At 36.4% G+C, this 22,074-nt stretch overlaps 3 protein-coding genes across 9 annotated transcripts; 1 reads left to right on the top strand and 2 right to left on the bottom strand.

Moving 5' to 3' along the window:
* Positions 1-1,849: 1,849 nt before the first annotated feature.
* Positions 1,850-7,006, top strand: LOC137730454 (putative WRKY transcription factor 57). Of its 6 annotated transcripts, none has more exons than XM_068469443.2 (4): positions 1,850-2,707; positions 3,827-3,970; positions 4,485-4,911; positions 6,807-7,006. In XM_068469443.2, the coding sequence occupies exons 1-3, from the start codon at positions 2,289-2,291 to the stop codon at positions 4,894-4,896; spliced, it is 975 nt and encodes a 324-aa protein (XP_068325544.1). In that variant the 5' UTR covers positions 1,850-2,288; the 3' UTR covers positions 4,897-4,911; positions 6,807-7,006. The 6 variants fall into 6 exon arrangements, 5 of the variants coding, with proteins under 5 accessions (XP_068325544.1, XP_088544158.1, XP_088544157.1 ...); XM_088688032.1 differs by having other exon boundaries at positions 1,940-2,707; positions 3,811-3,970; XM_088688031.1 differs by having other exon boundaries at positions 1,940-2,707; positions 3,811-3,970; positions 6,753-7,006.
* Positions 7,007-13,740: 6,734 nt separating this feature from the next.
* LOC137731320 (uncharacterized) lies at positions 13,741-16,473 on the bottom strand. Its single transcript, XM_068470423.2, has one exon. The coding sequence runs from the start codon at positions 15,918-15,920 to the stop codon at positions 14,220-14,222; it is 1,701 nt and encodes a 566-aa protein (XP_068326524.2). The 5' UTR covers positions 15,921-16,473; the 3' UTR covers positions 13,741-14,219.
* Positions 16,474-18,508: 2,035 nt separating this feature from the next.
* LOC137731874 (uncharacterized) lies at positions 18,509-21,464 on the bottom strand. Of its 2 annotated transcripts, XM_068471117.2 has the most exons (4): positions 21,177-21,464; positions 20,772-20,824; positions 20,286-20,436; positions 18,509-20,154 (listed from the first exon to the last, which is right to left on the bottom strand). In XM_068471117.2, the coding sequence occupies exons 3-4, from the start codon at positions 20,428-20,430 to the stop codon at positions 18,764-18,766; spliced, it is 1,536 nt and encodes a 511-aa protein (XP_068327218.1). In that variant the 5' UTR covers positions 20,431-20,436; positions 20,772-20,824; positions 21,177-21,464; the 3' UTR covers positions 18,509-18,763. The 2 variants fall into 2 exon arrangements, with proteins under 2 accessions (XP_068327218.1, XP_068327219.1); XM_068471118.2 differs by lacking the exon at positions 20,772-20,824 and having other exon boundaries at positions 21,177-21,451.
* Positions 21,465-22,074: the final 610 nt, after the last annotated feature.

Raw genomic sequence — 22,074 nt, 5'->3', positions numbered from 1 at the left:
AAATTAGGGTGTGGGATAGAGGAAGTGGGTAAATCAAAATTGCTATCCCACCCTTAGTTATCAAAATTGCTATTCCTTTAGAAGCTGAAAAGAGTCACATAGAATCGAACCCAAGACGTTCTATATAGAATACGGGTTTGAAATTTGTCTTCACCTGCTAGACTACCAGTAGTGATTAGTTATTTTATCCTCTTTGATTAACAGAGAGTTACCTTGATATATATATAGACTAATGTCGAAAAAAACTTGTTCTCTATAAACAAATATAGAATTAATTTCTTTAATTAACTTATAGTCATGCCTTTGTTTATTGAGCTTCATATTTTGCATGACAAACTTCATAATTTGTTAAATATATCAGAGAAAAAGCCACAAAGAAGAGAATAAACGAATCAATACTTAACCGTACCGTAGATGGATTTTATTTTATGTTATACGTACGTGTTAATGTTATCTCAATTATTGGTATGAATAGGTGATGTTACAACTCAAGCAACATAGTTAATTAAGTAGAGCCATGAATGTTGCGTATTGGGGAATTGGATAACTCATTGCAACAGTCGTACATTATATATGTACATATATGTCTTCACCATCATGCATCCATATGCCATCAATCAACATCGTTAATTAAAAACACATATTGAAAAAGATAGGGTTTGGGATTCTACCAAACTTGAAAATAAAATGACGAAAATCCTTCACAACCACATGAAGGGCCACATGACGTGTCTTCAAAATATATAAGATTTTTAGCTAAAATAGTTCATGAAATTAGTATAACTTTTGCTTTGATTTTTTATATTGAAAAGTGATAGAAATGGTTCTTAAATTTGTCTATTGTCGATCATTTTAGTCTTTTCATGAAAAATATTTGTTAAATGGAATGCAAGTGGAGGGGTTGATTGGATAAAAATACTCTCAATTTAACAGAGATTTTTCACGGAATGACCCAAATGATTGGCGATGAACAAATTTAGTAACCACTTCTATTGATTTTTAATCTCAATGATCAAAGTGAGAAATTATGCCAATTTCAAACACTATTTTGAACTAGAAACCGTGTATATATATATATAGACATAAAGGGGTGGCATTCACATAGTACCATGCTACTATTCATCAATTAAGTTACTCCACATCCGACCCTTGCAATAATGTACATGATGCATTCCGTATCCAAATGACATAAATATAAAGAATAAAAGGAAAATATATTACTTGCTTGTATAAACCCATCCATCTCATTGTAATTAACATATTTTTACTGGCTAATGTCATAATCAAAATTATTTAATTTGTGAATAACTATTTCAAGTTCATGTGCCAAAAATCAACTGAACTAAAAAGTTTTTAGTCATTCATATGTACTAATAAGGATTGAAGTATCAAAACTGTCAAATTGTTCCATACATAAGGATGTTTAAATGATATTGTTATAGGAAAACTAACGAAAAGTCCAAAACAACTTCTCTTTTAATGAAAAGTCATTTTTAAAGGTACAGTGAATAGTACCAGGGAAATGTATAAATGTGGTTTTTCGTTAAAAGTGAACAATACCGAGAATGTTTTGTTAAACCACCCTATTTTTATTGGTTTTTTGCAAAAGATAATTTTTAAATGAACGCTTTTGGTTATAATATGTATAATATTATACTAATAACAATATAATATTTACAAATGAGTGGACAATGAGGTGCACTCAATAAGTAGACATGAGTTTTGTCTTCATTTTTAGATACAAACAACATTAAGAGAAAAATTCCAACGAATGCAAGAATGAATACTCTTCAATACAAAACCATCGTTCTTTTTATGTAGACGGATGCGGGGCTAGTTGCTCCATTCTCTCCTTGCTTTGCATAAATATGAGACTCCAGTACTATATTGGAGCCATTTTTTAAGTGTTCGAAACATAAGACGGTAAATCATATATTATTGAAAAAATTTCCTCATGATTTAAGACGTTCCGGGCACATACTTGAAAGGTTGACGGCGACTTTTCTATCTTTTCTCTATTCTCCCCCCTTCCTTCCTTCTCCATTTGATTCCTTTTTTCTAATTCATTCCACCTCCCTCCCTCTCTCCATATATTGCAACTGTGCATGACGAGACTAAGCTTTGCAGCCCCCCTTCATAAAGTTCTAAAAGCAACGCGTCCTTTCCAACACTCACTCACCAAAACCCTAATTTTCTCTTCTCTCTCCCCTCCTCCTTCTAATTCATGCTCAATTCTCCCGGACGATTCCAATCCACCACTCCACGGCGGATCGTCCTGATCGATTCTCATGGACGACAACAACGAAAAACACGATCCATTAACCACGACCGAGTTCACGACTCAGTCCACCTGGCCTCCGGGCTCCGACAGCGTCTACTTCTTCAGTACCACCCACGACAGAGACAGCAACATACTCAGCGACTTCGGCTGGAACTTCAACCCGGACGCCTCCAAACCCGATGAAGTCTTCCCCTGCCTCGACCCCATCGCCGCCGCCGACGACATGTCCGATTTGGCGGGAAATACTAGCAGTAGTCCTCTTGTTTTGGAGAACAGCAGCAGCAGTAGCAGCCCCGCCTTTCGGAGCTCCGACCTGGCCCCGGTTGTCGGATCCGCTTCGACCAATCAGTCCGCGTCTACGAGCTCCAGCGAGGATCCTCCCGAGAGGTCTGCAGGCTCCGGCGGCAAACCACCGCCCGAGATACAGTGAGTTGGGTTTCCATGATTGAGTATTATTGATTAATAATGGCTTATTGCGTAATTAACTTGCTTTTCGTGGGCTACAACTGAGGCAGGGATCTTTTTACAAAATAAATAATTAAATGGATAAAAATGAAAAATATCAGAACGGGTTTGCAAAATCTGCAATTGGGGTCTCCGTCCGTACGCTTTAGAAAGTGAGAAACTATTAGAGCTGTACCCACACACACAGAGTTCATGCAAGTTGGGGTGGCATTTTCGTAATTCCACAGAGAATTAGGGCGTGGCAAAGCAAATTTAACGGCAGGAAATGGCGTGCCAAAATTCACACTTTTTGGTAAAGAGTGAGAACATGGTGGAAATAAGGCGAGTTTTATTATATATGCTTGTTTTTAAATGATTTAGGTTTAATTAGGAACAATAATGTAATTATGTGATAGCTCTTGCTGTAGGGATTTTTTTTTTTGCAAACAATAACAAGATTTTATCTCGTTAAGTGAGGTCAGCTGTATGAATTATTGAACGCTACTGCGAATATTGCAATAGCATTTGTGTAAGTAAGTGATGGATGATGCATGTGACATATTTGTCTCTAAGTAGCATTTGCATTACCATAATAAAGGGAGAGTTGGGCGATGATGATATTCCTGCCATGGGATTCTTCTTTAATTTGTGGTCCATATTTTTGGATTTCTTCCTAATAATGGTGGCTTATAATTACATGCACCACCTCACTTTTAGTTGCCGACTACCGACTATGTTGAACCCTTTGCTATTGTTTGGAATTGAGAGTTAATTTACTTTGATACGAATTACAGGTTTATTCCCTAACAGTTTAAGTTTAAGGTAAAACGTAATGCATGATATACCACACTAGTGTTGACATATGTCAATATCTTCTGAGCCATCATGTGGACTGATGTCAATAATTATATGCATTACGTTTTAGTCGGATCACATTAGAAACTAACCATGCATGAATATATATGTGGTACTTTTATATGGCATTTCCGTTTAATTTGCAATATATGACATAGAATTCACTTATCTTTTGGGTTTTTTTTCTCTTTGGATTTTTCAAGATATTGTTTTTGTTGTGATAATTGTAGGTAAAATATTTTGTAGGAGTAAGGTTAAAAAGAAGGGGCCGAAGAGAATCCGGCAGCAACGATTCGCATTCGTGACAAAGAGTGAAGTTGATCATCTGGAGGATGGCTACCGTTGGCGGAAATATGGTCAGAAGGCTGTTAAAAATAGTCCATTTCCAAGGTCTGCAACTATTTAATTACCATCTCCACTAAAATGTTGGTACTTGCTATATATTTTCATTTTGAGACTGTTATCCTTGTCATCTAAATATGGAAATATTTTTCTTAATTTCTTATAACTGATAGCTTTAATTTTTTTTTTTTACCCTAAATTTCCAAGCCTCGGAAATAGACCTAGAGATTGTACAGATTGCGAGTGTGCCACTATCTAGCTACACTAAAAAAACTAACTTTTAATCTAAAGATTGTGAACTGAGAAGAGGGACAGAGTTTACAAATTTGGGATTAAACAACTTCAAAGTGGTTATGAATTATTGGAACAAAAGAATATTCTAACAGTTAAATGTATATGCATCATCTTACACAATCTGACACTGAATCTTTTGCTGTTTATTTTGCAAACCAAGAATCATTAGTTTATTAGATATGCATGCAGATATTAATCACCAGAATACATGCATTATAATTTTTATATGCAGAATCTCACACTCAATCTTTTGTTGTTTAATTTGCAGGAGCTATTATCGCTGCACAAATACCAAATGCACTGTGAAGAAACGAGTTGAGCGTTCCTCTGAAGATCCCACAACTGTAATTACCACATATGAAGGCCAACACTGTCATCATACCGTTGCATTCCCTCGTGGGGGAGTAATTGGTCATGAATCTAGCTTTGCAGGCCACCAGTTGGCTCAGCTGTCTCCAGCCTCACAGTTCATGTATTATCCAACAATTCGACCCAGAGAAATAACTAGTCCTATTAATTTGACCCCAACGGCGTCGCACCAAGCAGTAGTCCCGCGTCATGACGATGATCAAGCTGCAGGAGGATCATCCCACTTCATTGATCCTCAGCCAACCCCACCTCTTCCTACCGATGAAGGGCTTCTTGGAGACATTGTACCTCTTGGAATGCGAAATCGATGACGACTGGAGTAAAAGGTAATAATACACCAATATTTCACTTGAATTATTTAACTATTTAATGTATATAATGAAGATGGTACTTTTTAGTTATCGGATAATGTTATTCACACACTCATTTTTACCTCTCACACACCCTTATTAATCTTTTGCCATTGATCTGCTTCAATTCATTCAATTCACTAGCCGGAAATTGAGAGTGGTGTGTGAGAAGTAAAAATAGATATGTGGATAGTACTATCCAATTTATAATGCCTAGGAAAATAACTTTCATAACATAAGACGTTATAATGGCAGTGTACTCGTGGAGGTTGCTCTCTTATTATAAAAGTTCATAACCTGACGTTTGTACTTACTTCTTAACAATCATCTAGCTAGCTTATTAGGTTGAACACACGCAGATATATATTAATCACCAGAATGTAGGCAATAGTACTGTTGGTTTGAAAACCCTAGAAGTTGAAGGGATGATGAAGACTAAGAATTATAGCAACTTAATTATATAATAATTTCGATTTCTGGAGAAGTTACTTTAGGCGCATGATTGGAAGAATGTAGCTTTTTAATTCCGAAATCTTCTGAAATCTGTGGAATTAATTAAAGTAGAGGTGTTTTCCTTTTTAATTAAAAAACACAAACGTGAAGTATAATTGAGTGGTTCTTATTCTATATGACTAGTATATACATATAATTTTGTGTATCTAATTGTTTCCTTGTGGCTTTTTATGCACCACTATCAACATCATGTACTTCTCATTGGCTACGAACTTATCTGCTACGCTTGGGATCTTTTGCTAGGTTGCTAGGTTGTTGACTATCTTTTATCTTTTGATTATTGCATGCCAACTTTAATTTCTCTTTCAGCCAAAGCAAGTTAAAGGAAGCTCTAAGACGTGATAATTCATTTTACTTTTTTTTCCTTGTGGGGATTTGGATTGATTTCATCATCTGCATATTTGCAATCCATATCTGCTCATGCGAAAGTTATAACTGTTATTCTTGGAAACCACAGACGTTATTACGATCTCTAACAGCAAAAATTCATTTCTCAAAACATTTTTTTTTAGAAAAAAAATATTAAAGTGGATGTCAAATCATCAAGCATGTGAGTTGAAAATTTAACGAGACGTTTTTTACATTAATTTTGTTTTCAAGTTCAGTTTTCAAAACTTGACTTGATTTTGTGTGTTTAGTTATGTTTTCAATTTTTTTAAACGAAAAACTTGTTTAGTAATTATTTTTCAATTCAGAAAATTGAGGGAGGGGGAGCAGTGGGGATCGAACCAACATTAGGGTGCGCACATGATTACTTTCCGCCACTGTGGTAAAGCGCCATCTACATAAAAAGCTACTTCTTTAGCTTTCAAAACTTAGCTTCATTTTGGTTTTTAGTTTTCAATTGGTCTAAAAACTAAAAAGAGTTTTCAATTGATCTAAAAACTAAAAAGAGTTACCAAACGGTTTCCAGTATTTTGTTTTCACAAAAATATAAAAGTTAAAAACTGAAATGATTATCAAATAGTACAAGAGGTGGTATGCAATCTAAGATTAATTTATGCATTCATGATATATGCCTCAAGTAAAAATAAGGGGTAGAAAATGTGCATTTATATATTTTATATAGATCAAAATATGCGTCAACTGAGAATTTGGGATTGATCAAAATATTTTAGAAAGGAAAAGGGGAAAAAGCTTACAAAAGAAGAACCGCGTATAATTCTCATTCATAATGGCTGCAGTACAAACACGCAAAAGCCTGTATTGTCCATGAGATATGCAAATTGTATTTTCGTTGATTCTAATCATGGTTTAATTAGTAGATAGTACCTACTTAATTAACGCAAATCTTTGTTGTGTAGGTGGGATATATATGTAGCATTAATATTGTTAAAGCTTGGTTAACGTATCTGCAGGCCACGCATGCATGCGGATATATTGCAGGCTTGACTAGCAGGTGCACGTAGTATCTTCAGCTTCTTAACTAGTATATATTAAGCTCTGTATGTAATTAACAGAATGTACCTCTTGACTTAGACTCTTTCCTTTTGTACATTTAATTGAACATCCTAAGGAAATTCATTCACAACGTTAATTGCGATATTTGATTAACTAATTGCTGAGATCTGATAATATATTTTCATATTAACTTTCTGACAATGATATATATATATATATATATATGTGTGTGTGTGTGTGTGTGTGTGTGTGTGGGGCGTGAGACAAGCTTCGTAGGACCATCAAGTGGGGCAGGTCAATTCCGCAAGTAGAGATGATAGAAAACAGGAGAAACTCACTGAAGAAACAATAGGCAGATGGAGTCGAGAGACCCAAGCGCATGCATTGGGTCACCATTGCGCAGACGGAAACCATGGCTCCAGGAGAGAAACCTAAACAGAAATCCCTCAATCAAAAGCTTCTATATCTGTGTGTGTCTGTGTGTGTGTGTGTGTGTGTGTGTGTTTGTGATATCTGTACGTGTCTATCATGCATCGATCGTTTTGAATTTGTTTCGTAATCCTTTTCGATAGGTTTATAAATGAATTAGGAAATGTAGTTTGTCGATTTGAACCTTGAAACCTATTGGTTTTTTCGGGGACTTGTGAATTGCCCTAGTTGTATAATTGTCCGCTGAGTTTGCGTACGTATTGCTTTAGCCGACATTGCTTTTTTCACTCTTCCACTTCACCTTTGTTTATCTTTCTTTCGTCTTTTTCGGGCAATTACGTAAAGCTTTCTTACCGGCCGACTGGCGTAAAGTGCCAATTACCTGTGCGACATGATTAATTTATGTTTGCCTACCTAGCTAGTATTTCCATGCATAAGCATCATATAAATTCGTTTTGAGATTCAGAGAGGAACGTACTAACTAGTTAATTAACTGCTAATCAGCGACCAGTGTACTTTGACATAAATGTCCCTTTAAAGCCAAAATAATAATAATAATAATAATGAAAAGAACTTGAAAACTTTAAGTTTAATGATAAGGACAAAATAAATGGTAAAGTAAATAGTACCATGATTGACTTTTTAGTGTAAAAATGTGGTTTTTCATTAAAATGAACAATACTGTAGGCTTTTCGTTAAAACACCAAAAAAAAAACCCCCTGGAAAGCACCGGTGAATAAAGTTACCCTAACTTAGGAAGATCCCTAAATATTATATTACAAATATATTAACCACTATATTGTTGATGCCGCCGATATTGAAAAGGTACAATGGTCAAAATGGTGTTGATATATCATATTATGGTGTCTACAAATGAGGCTAACTGCAACTTAATATGAGTAAAACATAAAATTCAATCGATCTCGAATTAGCTGATAGTAAGTTTCAGCCCGCGTTTTAGAAATTAAATTATACATACGGGACGAATTCGTTGCACCACTATTTTATACATTTTTTGAAATTAAATTAGACATAATTTTTTGTAGAACCGTATTCTTTTATTGTCTTCACTACAAATGATTGTTTAAATTTGTTTTGGATTTATTTAATTTTTGCAAAGATGATTTATAAAGATATTCTAAAAAATAGACGGTTCAAATTGTTAAAATATATTATAAAGTGAGCCTCACAAAAACTTGTATAAATAATTGTCACGAATCCTCCCCGTGTATATATGGTTTAATTTTCATAAGTTCACTGTGTGCATCAGTGCATGCATACATTATCGGTTCCATTCCAAAAGAGCGTGTGGAGTTGCATGATTTTTTATTTTTATTTTTTATTTTTTATCAAGAAGAGAACTTCTATTATATTAAAAATTAGTACAAGGCTTTAAAAAAGTCAGGTAAACAACAACTGATAAAGTAAAAGTTTCAAGCAAAATTAGAGCTGCTACCCAAGATACAATGGGAGGTGCACATAAAATTAGGCCCGAATGCTAAAAAAACAAACAACAAAAAAACCCTAATCTCGAGCAGCATTAACCAGATTGCCGTCGCCGCCACATCCTCGAAGAAAGTCAAACTCCAAACCTAAAAAGTAGACGCCAAATCAAATTTCCTTCACGAATCCCTGCAAAGATATACAAATAAAGTATCTCAGAGATAGAAAAATGAGGCTAAAGAGTATGTAAAATATCGTTACTGTGGCAAAAGTCATAAAACACTTGACCTCAATGAAAATGATTGGAGGAGGAGAAGTGAGGCAGGGAGTTTCATGATTAAAATGAAGGCTTTCACCATGCATGCATGAACAAGCTTAAGTGGCATGGTGTCATGTAGTCAGAGTCTTCAATGTCAATGTCAGAACAGCAGAGGAGAGAGAGAGAGAGAGAGAGGACGCATGCCGTATATATTGAGCAGCTCTCTTAGTCCCAGTCATGAGTATCAGCATAGAAATTAAGAAGGTGGTCCACGACATGTGCTAAAAGCGGCGTTTCACCTGCCGCTATGTGCGCGAGGAGATATGATCACGCGCCATGGAAATTCCAGTCTCCTTTCTTGTCGATCGTCGGTGGCATAGAATATCGATAAGAACGATACAATGGTACATCTGTATATCTACTGTTTATAAAATAACCATGCAACTAATTATACATGAATTAATTAACATCACATGACGATACAATTGTTATATGAAAAAAAATTTTGTCCTCGTTGTACGCATTAGCGTCTTATCGTATCTAGTAGCAGATTCAGGATTCGAATCTTGGGTGGTCGTACTATTAAATGTTTAGGTTTTATAGATAGAAATAAAGCACGAACTGCACAAAATAAATTTCAGTTTATGCACTAAGGCATTTTATCGAGCACTTCATGAGTGATATCGAGAGAATTTGTTGAATATTGTCCATGTAACATGTCGAAATGTGCCTAGCAAGTATCAAACACTTATTAGGTACAAAGGGACTCATACAAAACATTCGAAAGGTCATCTGAAGACCTTCACATGTATATTTATGAACTCCGGATGGTCCTGGAACCACCTAAATCCCAATATGCGTCCACCTTTGATCACATCCTCATTCTAACCCTAGCAGCTGTTTATAGTTAGAGTGGTGGAAGTCTCGAACTTGTGGCCTTTGAAAATGAAGAACTTGCCTACACTGGTCTGTACGCCTAAGCCTTCATGGTATTCTGAATCAATAATACAATGTCGTGTATTTTAAAATTTTTATGTCCGACAAATAATTGATTGAAATATCATCATGGCATTCCAATTTCGTTTAAGTCATCCCGAAACTGGATAACAAGTGGCAGATCATATGTCCATATTGTTACTGAGATTTCAGTAGTATGTAACGTCCCTATCAATCGACAAATATCTCGTTAGGTAATCTCCGTCAAAAGAACTGATTGAGAGTGACACAACAAATCAATTCTTCTTCAATTATTTGAGCCACGGAGGCCTTTTTTGTGGCTGGGCCTAGTCGGTTTGTATCCTACAATATTGACTGTGAACACAATCCCATCTATGCAAGACCCAATCCTTACAGTCTACAGGCCCAAAGTGAGGCTCCGCAAGTTGTTTACTTCTCTCTCTTTTTTTTTTTTTTTTTTTTTTCACAAAGCGGTGTTCGAATCTAACATAAAGAGGATAATTCAAACTCGAGTGCAAAAATATTCAGTAAATTTAGAACATTGTTAAGATTGATGTGGTCCAACTTATAAGCAAAACTACTCTCTAATCTATCGACACTATAGGATCAGAAAAGGCATGATAAAGATGTCCACCCGAAAACAAATAAAAATCAGAAACCCTAAAAGAAACCCTAGCTACCCTCAATTGTTGATGTTAGGTAATACATTTCCAACTTCTATGCAGAGATAAAAATGTTAAAAATAGCTATGACCAACCCCAATCCTAATTCTTCCATTTCATATTAACATTTCTCTATCTGAATAAATGAGTCAGCTCCTTTATCGCAACAAACAATTTAGCTTATGGTATATTCTTACTCTGATTTACGAAGACAGAATTCAAATTTGAGTGAGAGTCTAGTAGATAGGCACACTATCATGACTATTTGACTTAATCCATGTCTGCATCATACACCCATTGTAGATTTTATAAAAATTATAAATTACTCGATTTGTATTGGTAGAAGATAAAACGAGTACCAAAATCGCTACTCAAAGGTGATAGAGGTTTGTGATATGACTAAGTGAGAAGCAAACCCAAGTTGCCTAAAGAATTAGAGGGTGCAATAATGCATGTTTGGTTTTGAAAGATTTTGGTGTTTCCTTAAGTGGTGGATGAATATATTTGAGGCACAGACCATATGAGTTCATAATTCTATTTACATAATGCAATTGATACTCCTCTCAAGTGCTTCTTGATTCGAGTTGATGCAATGCAAAGCTGACTCGAGCTTTTATTGCCCTAAAAAAAAGGTGGTCCTGAGGGCTGAGGTCGTCCACAGAACACACACTACACTCAGATGATGGAAATCATGGAATGAACATATTTAGTTGGAAAAAATGCACAAAAACAACCTTGTGTGCTTTGTGAAGAATAAAGGTAAATGAGCAGTACTGTGATTCTATCTCGTGGTATAACCAATTCATTTATATATTAGGTAGAAATATCGATATGCAAATTTAAAAAAATATCGATGGAAATATATTGATATTGGTTACCTTCAACATAAATTATGGAAATTTACAATGGGGGTAGGTATATCAATTCATTCAGATTTAGTCGAAATTATAAAAAAATTTTGCAAAAGAAAAATTCGAAAGTTAGAAATCTATAATGGGTTCTGACAAATTTTATATAGTGAATAAGTAAATATCATTGGTACTAATTGATTTTCCTATGTTTCGCTAATATAGGGTGGAGTTTCCATTTCACCCGTCTTTCCAAATCGATCATTAATTTTTCGAATATTTTGACGGTAATACCGACAATTTCATGAATAGTTTAAACACTAATAACACGTGAATTGAGTACTAATACAATATTCAAAAGAATAAATCAATTGTTTGTTTATGTTAAAAAGGAAATTTAAATGTACCACATAATTGTATTTCAATACCAAACAATAATTTTTCCAAAACTTATATTATTAATATACGTTTTCACATGTCACTAATTTAGATGATTTAAAACAAACTCAAATGCTTAGTGGTAGGTGCTATGCAACCACCTTGAACCAAAGTTTCTTCCCCATTGATGAAAAGTGCACAGTGGACTTTGATTCCTCATGATTCCACAAACTAATTATATTTCCTTAATCCAATATTTCAACCTTGATGTTTAAGATTTATCCTTATCTCCAACAATCCCAAATGCTCAATTCTATCTGCAGAAGCTTTTTCAATTTTCGGGATCCCCTAATGTACAAATCGTAATGGGAAACAATCATTCAAGGTCATTGTAGCACAGTAGTAAGGGTTGGTTTGGTATTGCTGTACTTTGAAAAAAAGCTGATTCTGCTGTGCTGTGAGAATAAGCGGCTGTGAAATAAAGCAGCAGAGTGTTTGGTAAACTTTTTTGTAAAAGTGTTTTTGAAAAAAAAAAAACAGTATTATAGTGTTTGGTAAACTTTTATGTAAAATAGATGTGAAAAAAAACCGATTTTTCAAAGCTAGGTTTTGCAGCTTCTTGTTTTTGGCTTTTTTTCACCCAAAACTGTGAAAAAAAAGCTGAAGCTGAATGTTTACCAAACACAAAAACAGCTCCCAGCTTTTTTTGATACCAGCTTTTTTCAGAATCACCTCAGTACCAAACCAGGTCTAAGTATTCCCGCCTATCACATGGGTGATCCAGATTTGATCCTTGGCAACATCAATAAAGCAATGGTGTTTTAAGATTCATACAGTGGACTCCACTTAATATGATAAAGCTTAATGATTGTCTATTGTATTAGATTGAAAAAAGACTAATTTTAAAGCAACCACAAGGAAGAGTGGCTAGGAGCTTTGTTATATGTAATCATAATTTTAGAGAGATGCAATTGCAAATGCAGATGTGAATGTGAATACACAGTGAGAGTGATTTAGGGTTGTAAATGATGGAGGAAACTTCTCTCCCAACATTTTAAGTGGCACCACTTTCTAATATTTCCCCATAAAGCAGGTGGTCCTTGCAGCTTTTGGGATAAATCCATTTTCAACACTGATTCGGTGCTTAATTGGCAATCAGTCTGAAGTTCTGAACGGTCACAATTACAAGTGGAGCTAGTTATGTAAGGTGAGACGCAATTAGTCCTTGTTTCATTTTTTTAGGATTTACATCGAGAGAGATTTACATGTATTTTTTCGAAACTCTTATTATAGTGTCCTAAATCAATCCTAAAATGTTTAAGTCGGAAAGTAAAAAGTCATATCATTATTTTGATGACTGCAATGTTACTGTAGAGTCTGAAGAGGTAGATGTAAGTTCTTTCCGTTCAGTTAAACACAAAACTAAACCAGATAAATACTTACTACGGCTTATGAGTGTCCGAGAGAGTCTAGGACGATACCAAAAAAGATATAGCCCATGATAGCACGCCGCACCAAAAACTTAACCTAATAAGCTAAGACATGGGGTCCTACTCGTAGGTGATGGAAAATGACACTATCAAATGTGGCTTTCATAAATGAGGTAATTTTCAAGAGCACACCTTTCTCCCTTCTCTTTTACTTGTAACTTTAAATGGAAAAGTTTAAAGAATTGAGATTTTTTCTGAATCTCAAAGTCTAGAATCGATGCATTGAAAAATCTGGACCGTACAAGAGAGAGATTCAAACCTTTAGTTTGTATAAGATGAGTTAGTGAGGTGGACTAATGAGTGGTCTTGATCTCCAAGTCCTTCTCAAAACCTCTCCAACTTTTGGTTTTTATATCATCATACTCCTCTTAATTTTATAGTTGAAAATTTGTTGATAAACAATATTATAAGACATTCCAAAACAGTGTAGGAGAACATATAATAATTTAAAATTGTCAGAGAGAGAGAAACAAATAAGTTCCTAATAACGATATGCTTTGGGAAACAACAGATCAAAGTGCCCTACAAATGAGAAAGATGATGAAATAAATTATTTAGAAGAAAAGAAAAACTAAAAGAAGATGGAAAATTGCAAGAACAACTCAATTCTTCCACTCCCTTAAACTAAAAGTTGCAACCATTACCTCTGCAAGGCATCCTTTGAACTGATGGGACCCAAAGAGACAAAAAATTAACCACATTGCCTGTACTTTGCCTTCATTTGCATCATTACAGTTGCAGATAATGAGACCCACCAAAAAAGTTTCATGCTATTGTTGCTTCTTCTTGCACGAAAATTCTAAAATGGACCAATTGAATGAACGGCTGGATGTACAATTAAGAATTCAACGTCGAAAGATGCATACTATGTTTCGGTTCATGTTAAAAAACCCCATCTTCCGACCTACCATGCCATGTATTCAAAATGGTCATTTGCTTCATCCTCCATTGGAGCTGGAAGATTGAGATCAAATAGTGCTGTGATTTCAGCCTCATGAGGAGGGGATTGATCAGGTTCTTGCTGCCCAAGTACCACAGTTTTGACTTCACATCCCCCAACAAAATGTGACCTTTTGTGACCGCCCAAAGCCTGGCCTGACCTGAAAACCTTGAAGCAGAAGGGACACTCATGCCCCTTGCTTTTCTTGGACCCTGAACATCTCCTTGCACTGCCACTGAAGTCCTGATCATACATTGGTTTCTTCCCACTGCAATGCTGCTCAGCAAGCTTGCTGCTTTCGGGTGTCGGAATTGGAGAGGGATCGGTGTCCATGCTGTTTTCCCCACTCTCATAGAGGGACTCAGAGTAAGCAGTGGTCTTTGTGTGACTTGCTCTGTGCGTCCCAAGAGCCCTGTGAGAATGGAACGTTTTGTTACATGTCAAGCACTTGTATTTTCCGCTCTTTCGTGTAATTCTGCAGGGTTCGACATTGGAAGAATCATCAGCAATTGGTCTGTGAAAAGTTCCATTCTTGGTTGTATTTCTCAATGCATACTTCAAAGTCCTTCTATCTCCATGCACTTCATCAGGATTCCGATCTTCTGCATTTGACACATCCTTGCCCAATTCAGATTCGACACGAAAACCCTTCCTTAATTTCACATCATAGGACTCATATCCCTCGATTCTGGATCCAAATTCTGCTCTACCCTTGTGAAATTCACCATTCCTAAAAAACCCATCTTCTGAAACTTCCGAATCAACTTTCTTAGGTCGTTCATGTCTAAAATACCCGGAATCAGAATTGTCAGAAACATCCATCTCCTCACAGTTGAACTTTTTCTCTCTTGCTCTCTCCATCCCTATAACATCACTCACTTTATAGGCACGGTTCATACCTTTCTTAGTACTAATCCTCACATCGATAGACGATGATTTCGCCTCCAAAACCACAGAGTTGTTGTCTGAAGACTCAGCAAACGAATTCAAACCCCCTTTACTACCCGAATCGCGTGACAGCATCATCAAACAAATAGCAACTTCTTGCTGCTCTTGCTCGATTCCGGAACCACCAGATGACGAACCACCATTTGCCACAGAAGAGTAAACATCCAGATTCTGCTGCTTCAATCTTTTGGAAATCCTTCTCTGCCTCGGAAGAGCCGATGCCTCAGTATCCGACTGACTGTCCATTACATCAAGCAGCTTCTGCTTCTCATCGAACTCTGAGATTTCTTCAAGCTTGTTCATCAGCTTCTCCTTCTCCGAGTGACAAGCCATGTGACCACACAGAGCTTTCAGTGACTGAAACCCTTTGCCGCATACTTTACACGCCTTCTCCTGCTGCAACTGGAAACTGGGGCCCGCATCCGAAAACCTCCATGTTTTCTTGGGGTTTTCTCTGAGAGAATACCCAGAATGCCCACCATCTAAAGGTGAAAATTTTACAATCCTAGAAGCAGCGTTGGCTATAATTTCATCATCTTCTTCCTCTTCTTCTTTTTGAATAGCTGGTTTTTTGTTCAGAATCTTCAGATGGGTTCTTATGTGACCACCCAATGACTTCCCACAGGGGAACCTTTTGCTGCAAAACTTGCACACAAATTTCTTTTTCTGGTTCTGATTGTTCTGATCTTCTTTCTCCATGGTTGGATTTCTCTCCATCACTCAATAGTCAAAACCAAAAAATGGGGCAGCAGTAACAAAGTAAAATTAGCAAAACTTACCTCAAACGAAGTAGCTAGAATGCAGCATTATTCGGTTCCCTGGTTGCAGTAAAAAATACCCAAATGGCAGAGAGAAACAGAGCACAGTCTCTGTCAGATCGAGCTAGCAGCTGGAGAAACAGATCACAAAGTTTGAAGCTTTATTGCAGGTGATGAACAGATGGGAGAATTGAAGTGTTGAGATGTGACGGTTTTGTGAAGTACGAGATCCGACCCAACAAAAAGGGACCCTTTAAATTCCATATCAAAGTATAACCCACAATCCCTTTTTTCAATGTTGAAAACAAAATTTGGGATTAAATCGAAAAGATCAAAATTTGGGGCAATGGGTTTCTTCTCGCCAGTGATGGCAATGAAGAGGCCTGTAAACACAATCAAAGCTTAAGCCATGACTGATTCAGAGATTCTTCTCTCTCACTTTCTCTCTCTAGCTTGTGTTATAGTCGGAGGAGAATTCCATGCATGGAATGGAAGCAAAAGATAAAAAGTAAATAAAAGATTGGCAGCACGTGTTGTCAAGTGAGACGTCTTCGCTGCTCAACTGGACGGCCAGGATTGCTGGGTGTGTATCGAGGATCCCAAGGTTTGAGGAGTTACACTTCTAGCAAGTCTAAAATTTATATGGTAACGTTATTCACGTACTTGTTTTTACTTCCCACACACTCTTATAAATTTTATGTCATTGTTGTTTTTTAATTCATTTGTTTCAATGGTCGAAGACTGAAATGATTGTGTGAAAAGTAAAAATAGCCTTGTGGATAGTACTAACCAATAAAATAGTGTAAAACTAAAACATCATAAAATAGTGTAAAACTGAAACATCATCATCCAAACTATGCCTTAAACTAGTCTTTGCTTGTAACTATAGAGAAGCACAAGCCAAAGGTCAGGTCTTTATTGTTCTATAAGCTTCCTATGGTCATATAGTTCAAGGAGTGATGGGGACAGTCTTTAACACGTCCATAGGTGACTCTCGGCTATTGATGCAATTGCGAGCATTTACGCACCAATAAGAGTAATTACGTCTAGCAAAGTCCGAAAAGGAAATGTATGTGCATAAATGATAGGTATATGTCAACATATTAATGCGTTTTCTTTACTTTCTAATCCCTTTCCCACTACATTAGTATATGACTGGTCTTTTGTAAAACAATGTTTATATATGATTCAACGGATGAGATTGGAATCATCAAACTAATCTTGAAGTTAGATGCTGACTAAGATGACATATGTTGTTCCCAATTCATCAAACAACAAAACAAAATGTGTAAGTTTCAATTCATAGAAAGTCACATTTGCTTAGTAATTACCAGTTTCTTTGATCAAGTCAACCGCCCATATTGTAGTCATCTTCTTGTCATATATCCATTGCAGATGTTTAATTATTAAAATTCCATGCTTACCATTTTCCAGATCATATTTTTTGTTTAAAACTCATATGAAAATTGGGTAAGGGAAAATTCTCCGCTCGGTTGTGTCTTCTGATCTTTATTATTTGTATCTATTAAAAAAAATTAAAATATCAATACACATGCACACTATTCTAACCAACAGATCAAACGTAACTTTTTTGGGCCAAGCTTAATGAGTTCTAAAGTTCATAGAGCTGTTTGACATCTTGTAATTGGAAATGGATCATCTCCAGATCCCTTCCACCTGAGCCTACTGAGTATAAAATTCGGACTATTGAAATTTGATTAAAGAGTTAAAGTTATTATAACATTAATAGGATCCCTTGTTTTTAGCCGTTGGATCAAATTTTAAGAACCCAAATTTTATGCTCAGTTGGCTCAAGTGGAAAGGGATCCTTGTAATTGACCAAAATTTTGCCAAATCAGCTGAAGAATTCCACGTGACCAACACAAAAGAATTAAAGAATTCAACCACCCATTTTCGACAAAAACAAAAAAAAACCACCCATTTTTTAAAGCATTGACTTTCAAGATAAGAGAATCGCAATTGCAGCATGCATGTCAGTCCTTCCTCATTATAAAGTAACCGATCCCCTCCGAACCCAAAGAGTTGAGCTGAAGGATTAAATGATCTGGATCATTAAAATTTGATCCAATGATTACAATTATTATAACTTTTAGAGAGACTCTCTGTTTGTAGTCGTTGGATCAAATTTCAATGATCGAGATCATTTGATCCTTAGGCTTAGTTCATTTGGGTTCCAAAGGGATCCTGCTCCCATTATAAATTATGAGCAGAGTACTTAAAGACCCAACATGATACTCTCTAGATCCTTTTGGTGAAAATTCTGAGAATTCATGAATTGTGTTCGTTTATCGTATATCATATGATCAGTTTTTTTTTCAAGCACTGTTTGTGTTTAATTTTAAATAAAAATATTTAAAATAATTTATGAGTACAATCAACAGGCAGGATTCACGGACCCTCGAGATTCTTATAAAGAGGATCCGGATTCCTTAAAGACGGCTGCAACCATACAAAGTGTGGCTGCCTGCTATGGGACTGTAAATAAAGAGGTAAAGAAGCTGCACACAAAATTACAAATGACAGGAATATTCCAATGAGAAAACTTGACATATACAAGAATAATTGATTCCATGGATTTTTGTACAAAAAGAAACACCGGATATCAAATCACCCGTGCTTCGGGGAAAAAATATTAATAAACAGAAGAAAAAAAAATTGAGAAAAGCTCCCTTGCATAGAAACTTAGCTTCCAATCTCAAAACTTAGCCCTCACAAGAGCTGTACAGAATTTACAGTAACAATTATTTGGGTTAAAAGAATTATTTCCTAAGCCACCGGCGACTAGCCACCAGCTGGAGCCTTGCGCTCATCCGTCATCCTGTAATCCTCCATGCCTTGATCGAATATGTCTTCAATCATACTCCACGTCGGCAGTAGATCATCGCCTTTCATGGTGTCCACCGTGAATCTGGCGTCCCAAACTTTAGCATTGCAAGGCTCCAATAAATATGCATGACCAGCTACAACACCGGATGCATCCGGTTGGCTATCCAAGCATTTGCTGTGAGAGTCATGCATATAGGACTGAAATTCGAAAGATACGCACGAGTCATCTTGGAAATCAAATTCCTCTCCGGTACACGCTGAATTCTTTTCCCAATTCCCAACTGTATCAAACTTTCCTTCGTTAACTGAGTTCAGCATGTATGATTGTGCTACATGATCTATCCCGCCATCTTCTTCGCTAGAATCTCCTCCAACATGCCCCACATCACCATCACCGTCACTGCCATCATCATCACTACTATCTGCTTCTGAGTAATCCTCTTCATGGTCCAAATGATCACCTTGATAATAAGGAGACTCAATAACAGAGTCTTCATCATCTTCAGCAATTCTCACGTCATTGGAACCCCCATCGTTTACATGCCACTCATCATCATCACTATCTATGTCTAGTATACTAGACCTGTTCTGAGCACCCCGCGTGCGAAGCATGAACACATTAAAATAATAGCTGATCAGTTCCCTTTTACTTCGAGAAGGGAACACTGCAGACAACTGCTTCCAAAACTTCCTCCCCAATGATGCAGGATTGGAGTAAACAACCTCAAGAAAGGTCTGCTCTTCTTCTTCACTCCATCGTCGTGCCACTTCCTCCCCCATGTCACAAAACCCCAACTTCACAAACTTTTCGTTTCCAAGGGTTCTTCTAAGTTCTTCCCGTGCTTCCATGACATGCTTTCGCACACACCTGACTGAACCTGCATCCAGGCAGCTACAATCTGTTCGACCAAGTCCAACCTTATCACACTCAAGTGCTGATAGGTCTGAAACAGGCATTGGAATGACAAATGTTCCTAAAAGCTTTTCCTCACTGTCATTTTTAATCTCATCTTTCTGATCCAACAAATTCATGCATCCACTCCAAGTGGGGATAATGGCCTGATGATCTGGTCCAACAGGAGCTTGTTTTCTTGGAGAGCAGTCAAACAAAGAAGAATAAGCATCCTTGAAAGGAACACATGTTCTCCTTGGGAAGTCAAATTTGAAATCCTCAGTAGGACTTGAATAAGCATCTGGTCCAGAGCGCACATCTTCTTCACCAAAACTCCTAGTTACCGATGAGAAGGAAGCACAACCCTTGTTGACAGATGTTGAAACTTCAGCAACACTATATTTTTCAAGAACGTCAAGCCACTGAGATTTAGAATCACCATTCCGATTCTCCCCTGAATTATGGAAAACAAGATTAGACTTCACCATGAATCTATCAGAGCAACCATGTTCAGTAATTAAAATAGCAGGCTTTATTAGCTACAAAAAGAAAACGAAGGTAATGTAATCCCAATATAACATTTACCTGAAACACAAGTTTTTCGGGGAGCACCATTACAAGAAACAGCATCAGAAAATGGTGAGCGCCTATCACCGAATTCATGCTGTCTTGAGTGCTTATAAGGAAGCTCCTGGAACTCGACATCATCAAAGGGTCTTTTGAATCCCATATTAACCTGAAGCCCAAATAATTTTCTATGAAAATTTTGAAAATATGCATGACAACACCAACAACAATAATACTTAGGCGTTTAGCAGGAAAAAAAAAAAACCACATTTTTCATAGATAGATCCAAAGCCGCCAAAACCCGCATAACTTGCTTTCAACTTAAGCTAACCAATAACTAACAAAATATTTTGAATAATATTAATATTCAATCTCAATACTGTTTCCATTTATCAGATTTATTTGTCAGCATAAGAATAATAATGATAACTGATAGGGCAAAAAACTCACAATAATTACAACAAAACCCATCACAAAATTAAAGTGACAACAACAAAATTGTACCTCTATTAATTCTTCAGAGGAACAGTAGACGGCTTAAGTGATACAATTGAACGCTGAATTATGAACAGAAGCAGATTTATCAGCCTTAGGAACCGTAACCCTAATCCAATTTTACCAAATAAAGAAGGTGAATTTTTTTAGAAACCCTAACCCTAGAAATTGCAATTGACAAGTGAAATCGTGAAATTATTGACAACAAAAATACACGAAATAGCGACAGAGAGGTGAGGCGAACAAAACCCCTAACAGAAATTACACAAAGAACAAACCCTAATGAGACGAACTCTACGAAACCCTAGAAATTCGACGCGGCCGGAAAAATATACAAAATTAGGAGCAAATTCGAGAGGGCAAAGCAAGAAGACAGAAAATGGATCCAATAAACGAGAGGGATTGGAATATTACGAGGCAAAAGGGGCCGATTCAGAGTCGAAACCCTAGAATTGTGCGAGGCCAACGGATTGGGTCGAATTTGGGATTAATCGATAGCGGAGATTCGAATTCAAACAAACGGACAACCGATTCAACGATTATGATAAGAAATTTGGGGAAATCTGGAAACAAATTTAGGTCAACCTGCTTGGGATCGAATCGGAAGGGATGACGACGAAAGATAAAGGCGCTACGGTTCGTGCATTTAATGTAAAAGAAGCGGTCCAGGTGGTAAAAAACCGGTTTAATCTTGACACCGAGGGAGAGTATTGGTGTGGGCTGGACCATATATAAGCCAAAAGGGCTGAAGCCGTCTTTTGTGGCATTGAATTTACGATAGGGTCCCTACTGTCTAATGTTATAGTTTTAAAAAATAGAGAAAAATAAAGAGAGTTTAATAGGAGAAAGCTCCTCACAAACTTTTTTTGATAAAAAAAATTCCTAGCCATTTGTTTTTACTTTCTTTTTTTTTTTTTACCCAATTTGTTTTTACTTCTTTTTTGGTAAAATAAAAAAAATAAAACCAAACTAATTTTCTTTCTACTCAATCCTGATATCATATAAAGTGACGTCTTACTTTTGGCCATCGAGTCCAAAGATAAGGTGGTGTTCCCAAATAATACATTCGTAAGTTCAAACTCGGATTGAAAAAAACAAAAAACTATTAAACACTTCTAATATTGAATAATATGTAGCATTTGATGCTAGTGATAGCGTGACAAATGATGAAATTTCCAATTCACCGAATCTTTATAAGAAAAATCATATTGCACTCGGGGGCAGATCTAAAGGGGGACCCAGGTGGTCAGGGACCACCTGAAAGCCGGTAAAAGATCCTTTGAAGGACCTTCGAGGACCTCTTGATTCTCTT

The sequence above is a fragment of the Pyrus communis genome, chromosome 16, assembly GCF_041283825.1.
Source record: "Pyrus communis isolate YQ-2024b chromosome 16, ASM4128382v1, whole genome shotgun sequence".
In the NCBI taxonomy this organism is placed as follows: Eukaryota; Viridiplantae; Streptophyta; class Magnoliopsida; order Rosales; family Rosaceae; genus Pyrus; species Pyrus communis.
This window is presented reverse-complemented; position numbering and strand designations above follow the sequence as displayed.